The following is a 17500-nucleotide window of genomic DNA, read 5'->3' as shown; positions in this document are numbered from 1 at the left end:
AAATATATTATATTCCTCACTTTTTCTTTTTTCACCTCGTGTCCTCCTCTTGGGCTAGCTCTTCCACGAGCTGCTGCAAGAGACGAGCAGCATGGTAGAACGTTCCTCTTCGGCGTTCAATGCCATCAAGGAGCTCGCCCGTCGTTTCTCGCTCACCTTCGGCCTCGACCAGCAGAAAACGCGCGAAGCTGTCGCAGCCTTGCACAAGTGCGTAGACTTCCTCACATGATTCCACTGTACATCCTTTTTTTTCGTGCTCTTGTGCATGCAAGCAGTGTGTTTGCATATTCAGCCTTTAATGTTTTTTTTTTTAATTCTGCAAGCCGACCTGAAAGACGTTTTTTTTTATTATCTTTGCCGAGCCAGGAATCACACTTTGCAAGAAGCGACATGAAATGTTAAAAGGCCTGTGTTGTATTTTTCATTGACTTGACCCAAAATTAACTGGAAGGGCACTCGGTGGAGCTCATACCTCCACCACGTAATGCCTGATCCACTACAACATATCAGGCCCAATACATTTTTTGAAATATCATCCGATATATCGTTTTTGGCCCTATCTCTCAATTGTGAAGAATCACTTTTAAAATTAAATAATTCTCATATTCAGATCTGGACTCGAATCTTCACCAAAATCTAATCAGTTCGTCCTTGTCACACACCGAACACGTCCACAAAATTTCATCCATATCTGTACACAGACAAACAAACAGACAGAAAGTGGTGAAAACACATCCTCCTTCACCTTTGGTGGCGGAGGTAAAAATACAACATAGTGTTTGGGATTTGTGTATCGAGATCTGTAGAACATGACAAAATTGCAGCAGTGGTGCTTACCAGCAACCACATTAAATCTATACACAGTATCTTGTTATGTTTTCAGGGTATATGGAGGAATTTCATTGTAAAGGATTGTATAGTGTAGCATGGTCCATGGACGAGCAGGAGACATCTTGATGTATTTTAAGTTGGGAAAATTGTCAGCTTAAAATTGTTACGTATCACCGCATGGGGGGGAGGCGGGGGGGGGCAGTGCTGTGTTAATTAGGTATGGTTTAAGGCCAATTTCTCCCAGTATGTGTTTGTCCCCTGTGACATTTTCCTACGTTTTTGCATTTACAAAGCCGGCTATAAAAAGGAACGACACTTTAACAACAACAATGACAGAGCCGAGCGTTCCGAGCAGGCAAGAAAACCCCACCTTCCTGGCTTTGGACCAACAAGTCACGCCCCTGAGGCTTATGATCGGTCGGTGTGACGTGAGAAAAGAGGTGTGACGTGACGTGACGTGATCGAAGAGCAGATAGTTGGTGTTAGGAGATGGCGGTCAGAACACATAGACTGTGTCTCGCTTCTCCTCGATGCGATGACAAAATATAGCAGCGCAATTCTCGTTGTTGGTGCTGATGTTAATTTGCCCACGTGCTGAAGCAAGACGCCAGCCATTGTTTGTTTGCTTGAGTCATGAAGCGTGTATGTTTTTGAGGAGAGGGGAAGAGGAGAAGAGCACGCCACATCTCGGGGCCTCCAAAATCGTCCTGTAGTATGGTCAAGGAGAAAGGTGGTGACCATTTGTGGTGAGCAACCTGGTGTAAGAGAGGAGTGGAGTCGGCACAATCATTCATGCGAAGAAAGTGTACGAAGTTTTGTGGTCCCTTAACAAAGGAGGACCACGCGCGTGAATTACCACATACGTTTCCCGCCCAGAGAGCGGCTCGGCGCCATTTTGGGTGTTATTTCCTGTGCAGGACGACACCGTTCGATCCCCAAGCTCCTCAAAGATCAGAAGCTCCTCAAAGCTAAGTATCAGAATAAAGGAAGGGATTTTCTTTTATTTTATCTTTCCCCCCCCCGTTTTTTTTTTTTGTTTGTTTCTGTGTTTGGGGACGTCTCAACTTTTAGCTTTAAATTACCTCACATTTCATGACCTCATGCTTTGATTTATTTCCATTATAAACGTTTGATTTGTGTTCATTAAACCGTGTCTAGTAAGATTGGTTTTGTCTGGCTCATCATTGTGGGTTCGAGTATAAACCCTTGTGCTTCCGTCCTGGTCAACGCCATTGCGTTGTGCCTTTGTCACCCTCCAATCCCACACACCCTATAATCTCCAAGGGTCACGTGTTCGACTCCAGGGTAGATACTGTTCGGCTATCCGTACTGGTCAGTGTTAACCACCCGGTCAAGACAATTGGGTCGGGGTAATGAACTTAACCCCCCTGAACACGACAATACTAACCCGAGTTTGCTTGATGCAAACTCTGCCCCTCTCCTCACCAAGTTGGGGTGGAGGATTTATTTTATTTTTGTATCAGTATTATAGATACATAAGTTTACTGACCAAGGATCACATACCCTTATATTGGCACATACAATGTCCATCCATCCATTGGAACCATACTCTGTGCAGACCGTTGGTGCTGCCTAAGCAGTCTCCTTGGTTATTGGACACAATCCTGGACGGTTCGCCATTCCAACACAGGATACCAGCAAGCTGGCACTCATTTTGCCGACTTCAAAAGGATGGCAGGCAGAGTCAACCCCACCTGGTATTAATTCAACAGCTGAGTGGGACTGAACTCAGGATCCTAGGATCCCAAGCCCACCACCCTCACCATTAATCCAACCCCAGTCATACATACACTGTACGTACATGGAAATGGCCACTCCATCTCACGATTCGCCACATAGGCCTACAATTTCTGAACGCACAGATCATCCATACTCTTTAATGGGCAGAGTCAAGTACATGGTTCATTGCCTGTGTCACAATTGTGCTTATTACTCCATTATTTTAACTATTAATTATTAGTTTCATTAAAGTTTAATTTCCTGTTTAATAGCTCGTTTAAAAAGAAAAACAACCACTCATGGTGGATTTAAAGAGACGTCAAATGTGCTGTGAGTGTTCAGTGGTGAGTTTCAAAGCCCGGTCACACCTTGACATTTTATCCAGCGATGGCAACGTATTAAAATGTATGTAAAACGCTGGCTGACGTTGAACTTTTGATGTTTTATTTTTTAAGATTCGGACGTATTCATAACGAGTTGGTCGTATGCATAGCATATTAGTAATGGACACAGAACGTTTCGTTGTGTTATAGATAACTTATACCAACGAATGCTGAACCTGTTGTCGGCCTACACAACCGATGCCCAACGATAGTCTAACTTCGGCATAGCGCGTTGCAAGCATCGCCGACGATGTCGTGACGTAGCCTATTAAAAGGCTGACGCACAACGATTCGAATCATAACTGCCGTAGAAATGGAAGTGACAACATCGCGGTCACACCTTGGCGATCTTGCCAGCGTATGCCGACCTAAGAAAAATGTGTCTAAAACGTTGGGGCACGTCGAATACGGTATGAGTAAGTTTGGTATACGTGAGTAGAACGCTAAAGTACGCTATCATACGTCGTAGTAAGTAGAGTACGTCAAGAAATTTTAAACATGTTCAAAATTTTACGACGTACTCGGCGTATGACACACGTTCCACATGCGATGGGGATAAGTTTTACACACGATATGCGGACGCTTACACACGTACACAAAGGCTACTTATAAGCTACTCATAAGTCGAAACACGTCGCGGTAATGTCTTTTTTACGTGAAACTTATTTCTAACTTATGTTTGACGTGCTTTGAACCAATTCTTTACGTAGTCCCAACACACATCGACGTATGTAGACGTATTCCAATGACGTCTTCCGGTCGACAAAAAAATAAATGAACGTGTTTCTAGGTTACAACTGCCATATAAAGACGTGTTCCCAGCGGTTTTGGGAATTGGTATATAAAAATGCTGTTCATAAAAGGGGAACACAACAGTGTTTTCGAGTTCCTTTTTGAGTCGATGTCCATGTAAGCAGTAACAGTAACAGTATCAGTATCAGTATCAGTATTAGTATTAGTATTAGTATTAGTATTAGTAGTAGTTTGTTCATGTTGGCAGTAGTAGGTGAGTGTGAGGGGGAGGGTGTGGGTTATGATGGATCGTCCTTGCGTCCGCGTGTCCACGGGTAGGTTCATAGGCTGCCACTCAACGATTTAAATGGCTGCATCTCCACTATTGAAAGTAGACGCTTGCGCTCAACAATTGGATTTTTTTTACACTCAACGACTTTTAAACGGCACCACTCAGCTATTTTCATTGTTTACAATGAACGATTTAAATTGCTGTCACTCGCCTTTGTTTTTTGACGCTGGGGTTTTGAAATTTGAAGCGTTTCTTCTGAACGTGTTAAAACGCTCAAACTCGACTATTTTAAATAGACGCTGCCGATGGACAATTGGAATCATCGCCAAGCTCGACATCGAAGTGTGAACATCCTCATCATGCCGAAGAAAAGTTTGAAGAATGCTGCAAATAAGTGTCCTGGCCGTGGCCGTGGACGCTGACGCAAGGACGATCCATTATACTGACGTCTTTCAGCCTATGCGTAACTTAAAAGTAACGTCTGTCTATGTGTGGCAACAACACGTTAATCATAGGTTAGAAATAAGTTTCGGGTACGCTAAACATTACCTCGGCGTGTCTCAACTTATGATTAACTCACAAGTAGCATGTGTTGACGTCTGTCAACGATCGCAGACCGTGCATACAACTTGTGGCCAGCGTAGCGGAACGTGTGAGTCATACGCCGGCATACGTCGTGAAATTTCACGCATGAAAAAATTTGAGGACAACCAAAAAGTACAACGTTTAAAGCCAACGTACAACGACGTATGGCAGTGTTTTTCAGCGTGCTCACAATGTTATCAAAACTTACCCATAACGTATTCAACGTGTGCCAGCGTTTTAGAAAAAAAATTCAAAAATCGGCATACGTTGGCTAAAACGTCAAGGTGTGACTGGGCCTTCATCATGGCAGGCGAGTAGCATATTGGGCAGTAGTAATGCTTGTGTTTGGTTGGATCTTGATCATTGTGCCGCTGAGCGTTGCGGAAAGGCCAGGCACATTGCCTAGAGTGGTTGGCGAAGCAGGCGGGGGAACTCCCGCGTGGCAAACTTGCACTCGTTTGGCAGTTTATCACTTCTTTAACTCGGACATTTGCTTGTTGACATTTTTAGATGCCGATTAAAAGGCTCATGTCTTGGCCTTGCCATTTAGTTCGTTAAGAAAGTGTCATGGGAAAGGCTGATTATTTTCATTTTACAGACCCATGTTGAAATGTTCCAAATCGCACCTCTCTCACGCTCCCTACCCTAGAGATGGCATTGATTATACATTTAAAGATCCAAATCCCAATGGCCCATCCTTCCCTCCTGTGAACCTCGCATTCCTTGACATCCTCAGCGAGTTCTCGTCCAAACTGCTCCGGCAGGATAAGCGCACCGTGTAAGTACCTCTTGTGATTTGCTCGCATTTGATGGCCTTACAGAAACGCTTCTACTTTTAATGCCTAGTTTCGTCCTTTATTTCTTTTTTTTAATCCCCACCAAGTACTGAACTCCACCCTCATTCTCTTGTTCTTTTGTATCCATTTTCATGCCATTACCTCTACAGTCATGCCTACCTCGAGAAGTTCCTCGTGGACTTGATGGCTGAAAGGCGAGAGGATGTCTGGCTCCCATTAATCGCCTACCGTAACTCACTGCTGACTGGCATCACCGACGATGACCGCATGTCGGTCACGAGCGGCGGTAGCAGCAAGGGCTCGGGGGCACGCAACCGAAGGGACAAGGCCATGTGTGCTCGACGCCGACAGAACGATGGCAAGTTTATTTTTTATTTTTATTGTACATCATATATTTGAACCATATTCCTGACTTGATCTAGACAACGGGATGCTTTTATATCTTCCTTTTGTAATTGCGCTTATGGGTTTGCTAATCATCATGTTTGCTTCTCCCAACGATGGCTTCTTAAATGCCTCACAGAAGAGAGCAGCGATGGTTCATGGGTCGGCAGAGACGAACCTCTGCACACCCCAGCACCATTCCAGGGAGTTCCGTTGGCCGCTGGTGCGCTTCGGGAGGTACCGCCACCTTGTAGGGAAGAACACGGCACTTACGGAGAGGAGCATGAGGGCTCTGAAAACAGCTCTGACATGGACTATCTGGCCAAGTATTTCTTCTTATTATTTTTTTTTGATGGAATCTCTGTCCGACTGTGTTTGTGTCATTCCTTTGTTTCACACCCATTTAATCTGCATTCCTTTGCTCGTTTGTATTTACTCATAATATCCGCTCAGTATGAACACTGAAATATTGTGTCAATACACCCTCCCTGCTTGAGGTCCTTCTTCTGCACGTGACGGACGGATGGACACGTCTCCTTTTAGTAATAGTAACATCCGTTCCCTCCGGTAGTGAAAAAAATGTCAGTACCAGCTCCATACGGCAGTGGTCGGTTAAGCCAATTGCTTAAGGTGAAAATTGCAAGTCATCTTCACATTAACGATGGGGTTGGGGATGGGGGAGGGAGGGAGGAATTATTTTAAGTCCATGACATAACCCTCGGTACCATAGCATGAATGCAAAGTTTGATGGAGATTGGCCCAGCTGTTTTCGATTCTATAACGATCAGACGACATGCATACACATACATACATACACACGTAAAGCAAATTGCCTTGGTTTAGTATCCTCATGGTGGACATGACATCATTCTCACATCGATTTTGCCCATTCTCCTCCAGCTCTCAGATGGCCTGGATTGAAGCACAGCGTGCTGGCGGGGATGATGCCAAGCGGAGAGAGCGCTCGGTCATAAGTTACGCGAAACCCAACAGCCGACAGTCTGTGTAAGCTGTCACTGCAATCCTAGCAACTCGTGCTGACTGTCAACACACATGATCACTACCTGTTTAAATAAGAATTTGCCACCAATGTTTATAATTTTCTTCTACTGCTGTATATGTTGCAAAATCTGGTCATTTTTATTCCTGTTCCACCATCCCATTCTTCATCTTGGTTTCACCACGCCTGGGTGGGTTGTACGGGCATGATCCTACCTGCTCCCATTGTCCACAAAGAGGCACCGGGGCCCCACCTGGGTTCCGTGGACATGATTCTACCAGCTACTGGCATTTGTGCAGATGCCCTACGGACCTGAGCTGCAAAACTCCTACATTTATTATTTCCTTTTCACCATCCCCTTCTTCATGTTGGTTTATTGGTGGCTTAGAGGGCGTTGCGATCGGGGACCGCTAGATTTGTTGGTTGGTCCTGTGGGCACGGTGTGATTTGGTGCAAACTGTACACAGACCCAGGGGCCCCAACCTGATGGAGGAAGATGAGGAGCCAATTGTGGAGGATGTGATGATGTCATCAGAGGGACGGCTTGAAGACCTCAATGAGGGAATGGCATACTTTGATGATACGATCGACATCGACTTGGTGAGTAATGAATTCGGTAAGACCTTCGTGTTCTGTGTTTAGGGTGAATGTGTGGTTGCTGAACTGCAATTTTTTGTTATTAAATTTCACACTTTATAGTGCAGAATTGAAGGTTCATAGACATTATTGTTTTTCTTGTTACAAATGAAGTGGTCGCAAATGTTTTCATTAACCTAGTTTTTCTTTTTGTGCGTGCCTATTTGAGGATATTCCCCTATTTGATCGCATTTTGATATCCCTTTCATTTAAGAGGATGTGTGCGGAGCTGCACCCTTTCTTGAAAACATTTTAGGGCCCATCATAAGTTGTCTCGAGTTCATCGAGTTGACAACAATATGTGGACTAGTACCATGTGGAGACCAGAGTGTATGGGGCATCAGGTCATTACCCTCGTTCGACATACCTACCCATTCACTTGATCAGTAACCTTCGTACCCAGCAAAGGAATTTGGTATACATCACATTTGTCAAATTCATAGCCAGAGATGGAAATACATTTCCATCTCTCTCCACTGATTCCGTGAAGTTATGAACCAGAATTGCTTCATGGTTTCTGTTGAAAACCAAAAGTGTTAAAAACAATTTGACACACACATATGATCTAAATGGAGTACTACCAAACTCCATGGTATATATGCTTGCGGACTTGTGGTTCGAGGCTCGTCACGACGGGAAGTGCTCAGGTTCCTCTCGAACGACCGGTCTTGAGGCCGCCAGGCACAGATAACTCCGCACATCGGCAGGTTGATAGGCAACCGTGGACGCCAATTGGCACGGTAAATTCGGGCAGGGTTACACTACCTCGCATGATACCTTACCTGTGGGTGACCGGTCAATTAGGGTCACGCGTCCTCTGTGTACTTGCGTTAAACTTATCGTATCTGGTTCAGCCGAGCAGAGCTGCCAAGTACGCACCGGCTAATAAAACAGATTCTTGAGGTAGAACTTTCTGACTAAACCAATGTAGGGACCATGCTGGACCAATGGAGGAAAAGATAAAATGAGCTGTGTACACTTATGACAAGCATTTTATCACAGCAAGGTGAGGGAAATTATGTGGCACATTAAAAAGGGTTTATTCACAAAATGTACAGCTGGGGAAAGCAAGGAATTTGTGGGTGTAGCAAAAGAAAATAGTTATTTTTAAAAGAGAGACAGTTCAGAGTTACCCCAATATTAACTTCGACAATCTTTAGTTATGTTACATGTGCTATCACAAACACAGCTGAGGAAATTAGAGAAGAGAAGCACTTGAGGTGAAGGCGACCTCGTTGTGCTTCGCACAGTCGACGGACCTACGCAACCCAATCACTTAGGAAGGGGGGGGGAGGAGAGAAGAAAACTGGGGCTGTCTACGGTCTGTGAGTGGGAGGGGCAAAAGGTGTAGTGCAGCGTGTTTTAAGAGGAAGGTGTGAAAGGTGCGAATCAGTAATCATTGCTCTTTTAGTTCATGCATCCACAGTGAACGAGACACAGATGGAGAAAGATGCGTGAGAAGAAAGGGGCACATGTGAAAAGGGCACATGTGAAAAGTCTGTAAATGTTTGCCTAATGACTGTGGAACGCCATCAAAGCCGATCGCCAATGACCCAGCAACGACCTCGGCAATGCTCGCTTTGCCCTGCTTGCTTCGTTTGGTTCCGCTGCCATCTCAGCTCGGATGACGCTCGGCATGGCAAAGGCTCCAGATGATGGACGAAGAGATTCTGCTGAAGAGGCTCAAGAGAGATGGGATGAAAGAGAGCCTGGACAAAAGAAAGCCTGATTTGCTCTCTTTTATAGAGCCTGGAGTGATGGAGGGTCCAGAAAGCGGATCAAAAGACCCTGTAGGTGTTTCTGAGCTAAACCATTGATGCATAGCCATCACCCTGAGCCATAGCCATGCCCCACCAGACTCCAGAGCCAAAAATATCTTCAGTTACTATTCAGCCTCGCCACGCAACAGAGCTCCATAATTTGCATTGGCCAAGGGTTTTTGTGAGTGCTCTTCGGCCCTGAACATGTGCTGAACTCCATTCAAGCGTTGTTATTTAGTGGAACACCAGGGCCATCCGGACGTCGTACGAGCCCCAGCGCATATTTGCGCTTCAAGTTACACTCCGAAATACCCCGGCTCGTAATGTCCTTCATTCACCCGGTATCCCCAGAGATTGTGGTGAGCATCCAGGGAGTTAACTGTTGTTGAGGTGGTTTGTAGCAGTTGTGATGAGGTAGCGGAGTGCTGTGGCATTTGTGGTGAAGGCGTTGAAGCGTTGGGAGTGGTTGAGGTAATTGTAGTGAGGAGACTGAAGTGGATGAGGTGATTGTGGTGAGGAGACCGAGCATAGGTTGTTGTGGGGATTTTTGGAAGGCGGTGTAGGAATTATGGTGAAGGTTGTAGCATTGGGGTGAGCATGGTGAGGGTCTGAGGTGAGGCGTAGGTTGGTTTATGGCTCGCCGTTTGAACAAGAAATGGAGCGTGGTTTGAACGGGGACGCCACAGCATATCACCTTGAGGTCACTGTCTGGCCTGTGATGCGCATGCATGGCGGGGTTCGTGTGTGAAATAAAGGGAAGTAAAATAACTGAAAGAATAGGGGATTGAAGACCTATCTAAAAGCCATACACAAACAACACATCTTGTCCCATATACCCACGAGACATGTGGAAAGGTCAAGCTAAACGAATACTAATGAAATTAGTGTCCTGGGATCACTATATGTTGGATGCCAGTGCCACGGAAGAGTACCGGCTTTGCAGAACCTCCACACACACACACACACACACACACACACACACACACACACACACACACACACACACACACACACACACACACACACACACACAATGGGGAGAACAAGTATTTGATACACTGCCGATTTTGCAGGTTTTCCCACTTACAAAGCACGTAGAGGTCTGTAATTTTTATCAAAGGTACACTTCAACTGTGAAAGACGGAATCCTGAAAATCACATTGTATGATTTTTAAATAATTAATTTGCATTTTATTGCATGAAATAAGTATTTGATCACCGACCAACCAGTAAGAATTCCAGCTCTCACAGACCTGTTAGTTTTGTCTTTAAGAAGCCCTCACATTCTCCACTCATTACCTGTATTAACTGCACCTGTTTGAACTCGTTATCTGCATAAAAGACAGCTGTCCACACTCAATCAATCAGACTCCAACCTCTCCACAATGGGCAAGACCAGAGAGCTGTCTAAGGACATCAGGGACAAAATTGTAGACTTGCACAAGGCTGGGATGGGCTACAGGACAATAGGCAAGCAGCTTGGTGAGAAGGCAACAACTGTTGGCACAGTTATTAGAAAATGGAAGAAGTTCAAGATAACAGTCAATCTCCCTCGGTCTGGGGCTCCATGCAAGATCTCACCTCGTGGAGCCTCAATGATCTTGAGAAAGGTGAGGGATCAGCTCAGAACTACAGGGCAGGACCTGGTCAATGACCTGAAGAGAGCTGGGACCACAGTATCAAAGAAAACCATAAGTAACACACTACGCCATCATGGATTAAAATCCTGCAGTGCACGCAAGGTCCCTCTGCTCAAGCCAGCGCATGTCCAGGCCCGTCTGAAGTTTGCCAATGACCATCTGGATGATCCAGAGGAGGAATGGGAGAAGGTCATGTGGTCTGATGAGACCAAAATAGAGCTTTTTGGTTTAAACTCCACTCATCGTGTTTGGAGGAAGAAGAAGGATGAGTACAACCCCAAGAACACCATCCCAACCGTGAAGCATGGAGGTGGAAACGTCATTCTTTGGGGATGCTTTTCTGCAAAGGGGACAGGATGACTGCACCGTATTGAGGGGAGGATGGATGGGGCCATGTATTGCGAGATCTTGGCCAACAACCTCCTTCCCTCAACAAGAGCATTGAAGATGGGGCGTGGCTGGGTCTTCCAGCATGACAACGACCCGAAACACACAGCCAGGGCAACTAAGGAGTGGCTCCGTAAGAAGCATCTCAAGGTCCTGGAGTGGCCGAGCCAGTCTCCAGACCTGAACCCAAAAGAAAATCTTTGGAGGAAGCTGAAAGTCTGTGTTGCCCAGCGACAGCCCCGAAACCTGAAGGATCTGGAGAAGATCTGTATAGAGGAGTGGGCCAAAATCCCTGCTGCAGTCTGTGCAAACCTGGTTAAGAACTACAGGAAACGTCTGATCTCTGTAATTGCAAACAAAGGTTTCTGTACCAAATATTAAGTTCTGTTTTTCTGATGTATCAAATACTTATTTCATGCAATAAAATGCAAATTAATTACTTAAAAATCATACAATGTTATTTTCAGGATTTTTGTTTTAGATTCCGTCTTTCACAGTTGAAGTGTACCTATGATAAAAAATTACAGATCTCTGCGTGCTTTGTAAGTGGGAAAACCTGCAAAATCGGCAGTGTATCAAATACTTGTTCTCCCCACTGTATATATGAAGACCACAAGGGGAAAACCAGAGATGTCAGGATAAGTCACTTTTGAAGAAACTGACAAACAAAGTTTCAAGACTTTGGTGGACTGTTTAATAACTGTCATATCGATTTCTTTTCCAGTAAAAAGAAGAGTGATCATTGGCCGATCAAATTAAGCATGCAGCATTTTCCAAGCTTCTGTGTTATTTAATTTAAGAGCAAAGAACGAATCAATGTTGCAAACTGACATCACTGATTATTCCCTTGTTTAATAATTGCCATGCAATAACCCAGGATGTGTAGCAAATTCATGCTTGTTGGTTATGAGCATACATTACATGACTTTGGTGATTACAGATTATTTTTTTCAACATTAAACGGTCATTGCTTTTTTTTGTTTGATTGGTGTTCAACGCTATACTCAAAGGTATTTCGCTTTTATGACGACGGATTCTCCTTTTCTTACTCCGTACTACTTAATATGATGGAAAACCAGGAGGAAACCAAGGATAAACCACCCTCACGATAGCAGGTCACCTCATGTGACTTCCTCATGTACCTAAGCAGGTTGATTGGGCGGTGGGTACATCGAATGAGGATGGGTACTCAGACGCGCTAACAATTAAGCCACGGCATGGGTCCCATAAAAGTCACAATAAAGGTTTGACCAGGCATGAACCACGATATGCACCAACTACGGAGCCCATGATATAACCAAATAGGCCATTGTAGTGCTCAGAGTTTATGCTGTGAAAGTTTTACGACCTTTCATTTTTTAGTTTCTCAACTCTGAATATTATGGTGGAACAGTTAACATGAATGAAAGGGAGATAAGCAGGAGTAAAGTACTGACCACTCTGGGTTTCTACTTGTTCAGCTTTGACAACACTTGTTTTTTCATTGCACGGCTCAACTTTATACCATATAAATTATGTGACACCCCTGGTTATTTGTTAAAGTAATATTGTGAGAGGAAACCTTATGTTGCCAATTATTGGCAGGTGCAATAACCCTGAAATTTATAAAAAGTGACATCTCTGGTTTTCCCCTTGTGGTCTTCATATATATACATGTATACATGCACGCGCACACACACACACACACACACACACACACACACACACACACACACACACACATATATATATATATATATATATATATATATATATATATATATATATATATATATATATATATATACACACACACACACACACACACACACACACACACACACACACACACACACACACACACACACACATATATATATATATATATATGTATACACACACACACACACGCATGTGTGTTTAACAAAAAGAAGCATTTTTCACTGGTTTGTGCAGTACTTGGGAAAAGTAAACAAAAACCATTGATTTCCTATGATGTACATTGATGGTGGTTCTCAAGTGTGTGAATATTGACCCTGAACCTCCTCCTACTTCCTCTCCCTCCTCTTCCAGCCGGCTTCTAAAAACCGACGTGAGCGAAACGAGCTGAAGCCAGACTTTTTCGACCCAGCTTCAGTCATGGAAGATGATGCGGTGAGTTGAAGAAGCGATAACGAAAGTACAGAGGGGTGAATGACGGTGTAAATGTTTGCGATGGTGGAAAAGCTAAAGTGTGGAGTTTTGTGGCAACTGAAAATGTGGTTTTGCAAAACAAACGGTTGTGGTTCGGTGTGTGCAAGTGCGATTTGGGATGAGGTAGGCCTTAAGTGTTGCGCCTGAGGTAGGCCTTAAGTGTTGCGCCTGAGGTAGGCCTTAAGTGTTGCGCCTGAGGTAGGCCTTAAGTGTTGCGCCTGAGGTAGGCCTTTTCACCGTGACAACGGAGCAAGCTGAGGAATCCTCTTCTTCGTGCAAAGACTCCAAGCTGCTGAACTCGTGCATTTAATATCACTACGTCGAGGAAGCGGTTTGCCGGCCTAGCTATTCCCAGGTTCTTGTACGGTCGTTCAGGGAATGTCTTTGGCCCAAATCTTTCAAGAACCTGTGGCCAGGCTTGCCGTTCGACCGAAGGTTATTTGGGTGGAATTTATCATTTGTAATCTGCGTTCAAAGAGACACGGACTGTGAGAATGCTGAAAGAGGCGCATGCCCATACATAACATGTAGATGGAGTTTTATTTGGAATGGAGTATTTCCTCGTGTGAGTTCAGAGATAGGAGCATTCTTTGAAAAGATGAATTTCACACCCCTTCCCGCCCAACTCCCAACCTCCCCTATAGAGATTGAGGCTCATGTGAGAGCCAAAAGCAGAGAGGTAGAGGGGGGGGGGCAGCAGGTCGCAAGAAGGGAACTGGTGCATGAGGGAGAATCTGGCAAGGAACAAACACAGTCCACATCCAAATTATGGGACACACAGACATGAGGGAACAGATGCAATGAAACTTGGGCCTCTTCGAGCTGGAACCGAATATGGTGCTGTTAATGAAATCATCGTATACTGATGGACACTGGACAGCTTGATGTGATCATACACATTTAAAAGCTGAATAATGAATCCTCAGACATGCGACAGACAGCAGGTAAATGGGCACAGTTTTGTGGCCATGTCGTGAAGCACTCGTGTTTGTGAAGATGTTAAAATGCATCTTGCATCCCTTCCGTCTCCTGGGTAAGGTGGTGGTTATTGGTTACAGTTGTGAGCAGTGGAGATCTCACCAGCAAGCACTCATTGATATATTGATTGAGGGAAGGTGTGGTGTGGTATGGTGTGGTGTGGGATGGGGGGAGGGGATTCTGAAACAACCCATAGGGGGCAGTGTTCAATGCAGGATTTTAAAGCCCGTTTTTGTTTTGCTGATGAAGCATGAAAGCAAAAATACTTGGACAAGACTGAAGCCCAGCTTGTTGTACTGTTTGACTGTCTTGACAGGATGGATATCCAGAGGTACCACACATGATCATTACCTGTTGTGTCCGGGTTTTTATTGTTTGTTTTTTTAACCTGCCTATAAAGTGTCGGATGGATGCACCCCAAGCTGTGATGTCCCTCGGATGGACGTTAAGCCGGGTGTCCCATAGGCTCTTGGACGTGAAAGAGCCCACAGTGCCTTTTAATGAAGAGAGGCCGTTATCCCCGCACCCTGGCCAAATTCCTTCCCCACTATTCAAAGGCACCGCATCATTGGCACAACTGGCCTCAGTAATGATGCAATCAGCACCACAAATTCATAATCGAGTCACAGTCCCACAAGCTTCCAATAACGGTTTGACTCAACATTACACGATGGGTGGGTACTGAGCAAATGCTTCATTTGCATATTATCTCCCAGGCATCATGCAGTGTTGTCAAATGGGATTGACCAATCATAGAATAGCGAATCAGGAGTTGATGTGATGCATTGAGAAACGAACAATTGTTTGGAGCTTGTTGCAGGCCATTTGTTGCACCATGCACACCATGTTAGCAGTGCGAGATGACCATACACGCTCACATGTTCTTCCCATGAACCAAAACGGTTTTTTTTTTTAATTCTCACCTCTTTAATTGTGAAAAAGATGTTTAATTATCCACTCACCAACCTTCCCTCTCTCTCTCTCTGTCTCTCTCCAGGTGCTGGGTGTGTCCATATTCTGAGGGTGGAACGATCGCAGGCGAATCGGCACGTTGCCTAGCTGCGGTGAAAATACCTATTTAACGCTTACTCTTGGGGGGGGGGGGAAGTGGGGAAGTGGGGGAGGTGGGGGAGGTGGCGGGTGGAGGGGAGGAGGTGGAGCTTCCACTCGGCCGCCAGGCCCCTGGCTCTCTGGTTTTAATGGCGCAGAACTCTCGCCCACTTATGTTCTGAAACCCTCAGGTGTACCATAGTTTTACGAATGCAGTATAATACCTTTTTATTTTAGAGGTCCAGTAGCTTACAATAGGTGGCATTATGTATCTTTTTAATTCCCCTTTTAATGACCTAATGATGTATTAAATTTAAAGCCACTTAACATTTTCTCGATGGTTGAGTTAGCCCTAATGTACCAGGCCTGGGGCACAAAGTGCTTACTTAATCAGTGCTGTGCAGTGATGCTCATTTCTCTCTTTGTGTGCGAGTTCCACCCAAGGCAGAGTCGTACGGCTGTCCTCCCCCCCTCAGCCCCCCATGCGGAAGCCATTTGCCGGTTTTTGTAACACTTTGGGACGCGTCTCGGCGTGCGCTTTCTCTGTGTGGAACTCCAATGTAAATATGTGACCGGTGTCTCCGCGGCTCGTGTGCACACCGCTTTCTTTAATAAACACCACACTTTGTAGAGTCCACATTTCACTCTGCTTTATCCTCGCTCACCCTCGACATTGTTGCCGCTCTGACCACCATTACCACCACTGTTGTCCATTTGTGAAGTCCATTAAATGGAACAAAATGGTTAGGTTTCTTAATTTTAATTCTCTTAGATATGTAATCAAATGTTCTTTTGTTTTCCAAGTGCATACTTGACTTAAGTGTGTGTAATGTAATCCAGACTGTCCTACTGAGTTTTTCCACTTTTGTCATATGGTCCCTCCAAAGGAAAAATAAATTTCTGGCTGTGCCTTTCAGAAGTTTATTTATTTTCATCATTTGGCTGAAATTGTCAGGGATTCTCTTCCTAAGGTTTTATTTTGGAGCGTGGCTCCAGAATTGATGCAAAACCGCTGAGATGTAGATATTGCTTATTTTTAAGAGGAAATTGCTTTTGCATTTCCTCTGTACATGCTCATGCCATCGAGTTTGAGGTGACAATTAACGGTTGTAGATTGTCTATGACTATCAAAAGGGGAGGGTCTGGTGTTTGTAGGAGTAGTAGTACTACTGAAATAAGTGTAGTGGTTAAAATTGGGAGGTCAGAGCAGAATTGTGTACGCGTGATCCAAATAGCAAGGAGAACAAAAGCTTATTTGGATTTCCTGGTGATTTCTGGATGGCAAGTGGAATGCCTGGTGACCCTAAAATAGAGGATCGGCTTCACGTTATTCGATAAATCAGAATTGTCTGAAATGTTAAATTTTTCACACCTGGAAGGAGAATATGGGAGACAGAAGATCCGTCAACAACCACACTGGCGATAACTGGAACGAGAATGCTGGGAAATGTTGAGGATTGTACGAGCTGCCGTTAGGGCCTGTGTGAAGTACTCGATGGTGGAGCTGAGTTTTCTTTAATAAGTATAGACTTATTGAGGAGCTCGTATGATGTAAGTGTATAATAAGTAATAATTTAATAAGTGTAGGCCAGTATGACGGAGCAGTAACAGGTTTGTACAGAGAAAAATGGGGACTCGTCAGAATGCATGGAGCAAATATGTGGCAAGGATGGTTTTAGGATTGGAAGATGAGAAAAAATAGAATATAATTACGGCTCTCAGCAATAAGAGAAAATAAAAGGTGAGTGGAAGAAAGCACCAGGTGGACAACACAACAGGCAGTGAATTCCACACTGGAACAGAGATTTGAAGGAATGGAGGACAGCATCCATATTGGACTTGTAAGTAAACAAGATGTAGATTTCTAAGGGAATGAAGAACATGGGACCTAAGGGGAAGGGGATGCAATTTGTGAATTCAGAAGAGGGCATATGCAGTGAGCCATGAGAGGTAGAAAGTAGAGGGTCCACCAACCTTCCTAGGGTAGGGCAAAAAGCAGCTCCTCCTACCAGATGTCAATTAAAAAAAAAAGCCCCAGACTTAAATCCCTCCAGGGGGAGTAAGATGTGAAGCAGCTGCACCAGCCCCAAGTGGGGAGTCATCCACCAGAGTACTTTGGATTTAGGCCATGTA

At 44.6% G+C, this 17500-nt stretch overlaps 1 protein-coding gene across 5 annotated transcripts in view; it reads left to right on the top strand.

Moving 5' to 3' along the window:
- The window catches only part of LOC147026903 (cohesin subunit SA-2-like), a 224262-nt gene extending 207976 nt beyond the window's left edge, over positions 1 to 16286 (top strand). For 4 of the 5 annotated variants that reach the window (XM_085882799.1, XM_085882801.1, XM_085882800.1 and 1 more), the window contains exons 27-34: positions 59 to 207; positions 5213 to 5341; positions 5510 to 5718; positions 5884 to 6070; positions 6645 to 6749; positions 7212 to 7344; positions 13220 to 13300; positions 15315 to 16286. In XM_085882799.1, coding sequence (XP_085738925.1) covers positions 59 to 207; positions 5213 to 5341; positions 5510 to 5718; positions 5884 to 6070; positions 6645 to 6749; positions 7212 to 7344; positions 13220 to 13300; positions 15315 to 15338 — 1017 coding nt within the window. In that variant the 3' untranslated portion in view covers positions 15339 to 16286. The remainder of the gene's footprint in view (positions 1 to 58; positions 208 to 5212; positions 5342 to 5509; positions 5719 to 5883; positions 6071 to 6644; positions 6750 to 7211; positions 7345 to 13219; positions 13301 to 15314) is intronic. The other variant, XM_085882803.1, reaches the window with a different exon arrangement.
- The last annotated feature ends 1214 nt before the right edge of the window (positions 16287 to 17500 follow it).

The sequence above is a fragment of the Eptatretus burgeri genome, chromosome 5 (genome assembly GCF_056783735.1).
Source record: "Eptatretus burgeri isolate ZD-2024b chromosome 5, Ebu_testis_v1, whole genome shotgun sequence".
NCBI classification, from domain to species: domain Eukaryota; kingdom Metazoa; phylum Chordata; class Myxini; order Myxiniformes; family Myxinidae; genus Eptatretus; species Eptatretus burgeri.
Note: the sequence above shows the minus strand (reverse complement) of the source record. Positions and strands in the feature narration are given on the sequence as shown.